General features: G+C 38.9%; 1 protein-coding gene across 1 annotated transcript; it reads right to left on the bottom strand.

Moving 5' to 3' along the window:
• Positions 1–845: 845 nt before the first annotated feature.
• On the bottom strand, positions 846–3,931 carry LOC116506175 (small integral membrane protein 10-like protein 2A; the record flags this gene model as incomplete). The annotated part of the gene is given in 3 exon segments (XM_032213826.1): positions 846–902; positions 3,645–3,697; positions 3,700–3,931. Coding segments are annotated over 3 exon segments (342 nt in total), but the record flags the coding sequence as incomplete, so codon positions are not given.

The raw sequence follows: 3,931 nt of genomic DNA, 5'->3' as shown, positions 1-3,931 counted from the left end.
CACCACCATAGTCCCCTTTTAATTTTACAGTTCAGTAAAACAAGGTACTTCAATTGATCTAACCTGTTCTGAAATCTGTTTGATTTTAGCTTACTCTGGTGTGTAAACCAAGCTGCTTATTCAATGTGATTAAAACAAATCAGAATCTAAAGAAATAGAGCAACATATACAAATAGTCCTCACTTCACTGGTAACTCCATTACTAAGCCATATTGTTTACAAGGCACATCACATGACCGTGCCAACTTATAACAATTCCAACAGTTCCAGTGTTGCTTGGTAAATCCTAGGCAGCTGCACTATCCCATGGTGACATAACCATTTGCAATCTCCGGCTGGCTTTCCTACTGAAAGGTGGCTTGTCAGAAGCTGGCAGTCAAGGTTGCTAATTGCAATCAAGGCTGCAGGATGTTGTGATGTTAATAGCAAGCCTTATGCTAAATGTTTGAATCACAAAAACATCACAGTGAAAACACTGTGACAGTTTTCAACTATGAGAGCCTACTGCAATACTCTTTGATCAGCATTGTCATAACTTTGGGCACTAAACAATGGTACATTAAGTGTGGACCACCTGTAAGTAATGGCCAGTACTAATAAACTGAAGTGTGAGCTCTATTTTACAGTGAATATTCTACGGCATTAATAAGTGTGCGCTAACCAACTTTTTATAAAACAAGGTAATTGTACTTAAAAAACTTAATTTTTTCTCTTCTAGTACTCTTTAGCTTTGATGCTACAATTAGCATGTTGCAATTTAAAATATTTTGCACTTCAGTGAATCCTGCATTTGCCACTACCCAATAAACTAAATACCAAGATAGTATCTTCCAACAATTGCTTGTTTAGATTCCACAGGGATCTGTGGTGTCACACTTCAGAATTATTCTTGAACACGTTTTCTTAAACACATTAAATGAAATATTAAAGCATAGATTTAAGGGGCTTGTTTTCAGATCAAGATGATTACAATTTTCATCACAGGAAGAACACATTATGGAGAAATATATGAGCACAAGAGAAATAAATTTTAGGAAACTGAGTTCTAACTGCATAAACAAGTTTCATATCCTCAAATAAAATATCACCTGTTGCCCTCAATTGTTAACAAACATACAGAAAATGTATGCGAGTACAGCAACGTTGGGAAGACCAGTAGATATATAGAACTGCCTTTTATACCATCTTGACAGTAGTTGGCCATTACTGTAGGGCGATCTACAGGAATCCAGATGTTTATGAATTACAAGTACTTCTAGTACAGGGGTGTCAAACCAGTGTCATCACACTGTCATCATGTGACGTTTCACAACTTTTCCCCTTTGCTAAAAAGTGGAGTGGGGCGTGACCAGTGCATGACATATATGGGCTGCGGGGTTGACAGCCCTGTTCTAGGAGCGTGGCCAAAGCATGTGTGTAATTATATAACATCTGAAGGCCACAGATTGCCTATTAAGCTAGTGTAATATTGTCTGCTGATTTGCTGGCTAATCATCCTTTCATAGGATTACAATCTCAGATATTTAGTATTCACAGCATTTAAATCCTATTCTAAAAGATCATCTAAGGATCACCCAACTGGGAACAAATCAGTGTAACCTGGAAAGTTCAATCAAAATGTTTTGCACAAATGATAATTAAGAGTTCAGAAAATATATTTATTGGGAAAGAGAGAGGAGACTTCACTATTAACTCATCTATGTTACTAATTTTGGATACGCCACAGCTCAATCCAAGACAGAGATGAGTGACATTTGCTTTTCTCACTTTAAATTGGCAATAGGAAACAAAACTGCATTATTCTTATCCATTTACTCAATCCAATTTTCTAAAACTACACAACACAATACTCATAAAACTAATTGGCCAGCCAAGGTTGGCTGTTTTGTGGCTTAGAGTACTGGTGAACACAACTCCAAAAGCCTCACAGAAGGGCTCTTATTTTCTAAAAAAGCATAATCTGAACCTCAATTTATCTTGAGATTGCTCTTAAGTCTTTGGACTAAAGCAAGAAATTTATAAACCTAATTCTGAGCACTTAGATGTGTGTACATGAATGCATACATCTTTATATTTATTACCTCAGCCAGTTTTTTAAAAAATAAAATTCATGTTTCCATATGTAACCAATATGTGTGTGTCCGTCCATCCCCAATTCAGTTGTTTTCCCCTCACCACAATCACCTTATGAGGTAGGCTGGCTGAGAAAGAATGCCTAGCTCACAGCTATCCAAAGAGTATTTGCGGCTGAGAATAGATTTAAATCCCAGTCCTCCCCATTTGAAAATTAAGAAAGGGCTGTAATATATTCCTTTGTCACATCCTGCTTTTATATTATGACTGTTATTTCTCTGTGTGATAATTACAGGAAGAATACAACTTCTGGAGGCAAGTTGTTCCCATGATTGTTCTGTCATGAAATTTCTCTTTTAGTTCTAGGTTGCTTCTCTGCTTGATTAGTTTCCATCCATGCTCTTGTCCTGCTTTTGTGTGCTTGGAAAACTGATTGACCTCTTGTCTTTGTGGCAGCCCCTCAAATATTGGAGCACTGCTATCAAGTCACCCTAGTCCTTTTCATTAACTAGACATACCCAATTCCAGCAAACCGGTTCTTTATGTTTTAGCCTCCAGTACCCTAATCATCTTTGTGGCTCTTCTCTGCACTTTCTAGAGGCTCAACATTTTTTTTTTACACTGCTAACAACCGAAACTGGATGTAGTATTCAAAGTGTGGCCGTAGCAAGGCATTATTAAAGTGATATTAACACTTCACGTGATCATGAGTCTATACCTCTGTTTATGCATCCTAGTATTATTGTCAAGTGCTTTTATTTGGTTGTTAGTCACTGAATTTCTAGAGTTGGACAAAATACACGTTAATAATATATTTTTAAAAATCTAATTCCACTTCAGGATGTGGCAGGAAATTCTCCAAGGGACTTACTGTTGGTTTGATACATTCTGAAATCTGCAATACAGAGTTAATTCAGAAAACCTTTGAGGTAGGTACAGGTAAGCATTACAATCAACATGATTTGCCACGTTCTCATTTAGGCCAGGCCATTTTAATCCTCAGCAGCTACCATTCACATCACACCTGTCGTTGATGAGATTTAACCTGGTTTGTTTTCGGGTGGCTTCACATGGTATGCAAACGCCTTTCAATTCCTTAATAAATCATCACGCCAAATGAACCCACAAGGTAGGGTCACTTAGTAAACCAATTAATTAGGCAGCACAAACCAGAAAAGCAGGGTTATTCGGTTAAAAGCCGTTATTTCATATCTCTATGATTACCTCTGTTGGGATACGAGGCCAGGGAATGTGAGCTTGCTGATAAACCCATTTATCATTTTATAATGTGTGTGTGTTGTGTGTGTGTGTGTGTGTTTGTGTAAGTATATATATATACACGCACACAACACATATATATTATATAACCAGACAAATTCCTTGTGTGTCGATCACACTTGGCCAATAAAATAATTCTATTCTATTCTAAACTATAATGATAAATTTAAATTTATAAATTTTATGAAATAAAATTTAAAGAAGCAAAGCTGGCAGAAGGCTGGGACCAATGTGGGGAGCCCTTCTGATTCTGGTGATGGTTTCTCCCCCCCCCCTCCCAAAGAAAAACTCACCTGTAGCCTGACGTTGAACATCATCGAAGCCACCAGGTACAGGTAAGGAAATTGATGCGTAGCTTCCACGCCAAGTCGAAGAAGATGAGGAGGGTCCGCGTCAGCCCTTTGCAAAAGATCCCGTAGGTGCGGGCGGTGGCCGACTGGGAAAGGCTAGTAGCCAAGGCGGACAGGAGCACCGACGTCGCCCGCCGCCGCCATCGACGCCCTCCCCCCTCCACACTCACACACCGACACACACAACACTGCCGAGCCAGGCCTCGTAGACTCCGCTTCTCCGCACGCAC

Source organism: Thamnophis elegans, chromosome 3, assembly GCF_009769535.1.
Source record: "Thamnophis elegans isolate rThaEle1 chromosome 3, rThaEle1.pri, whole genome shotgun sequence".
Classification (NCBI taxonomy): Eukaryota; Metazoa; Chordata; class Lepidosauria; order Squamata; family Colubridae; genus Thamnophis; species Thamnophis elegans.
Note: the sequence above shows the minus strand (reverse complement) of the source record. Positions and strands in the feature narration are given on the sequence as shown.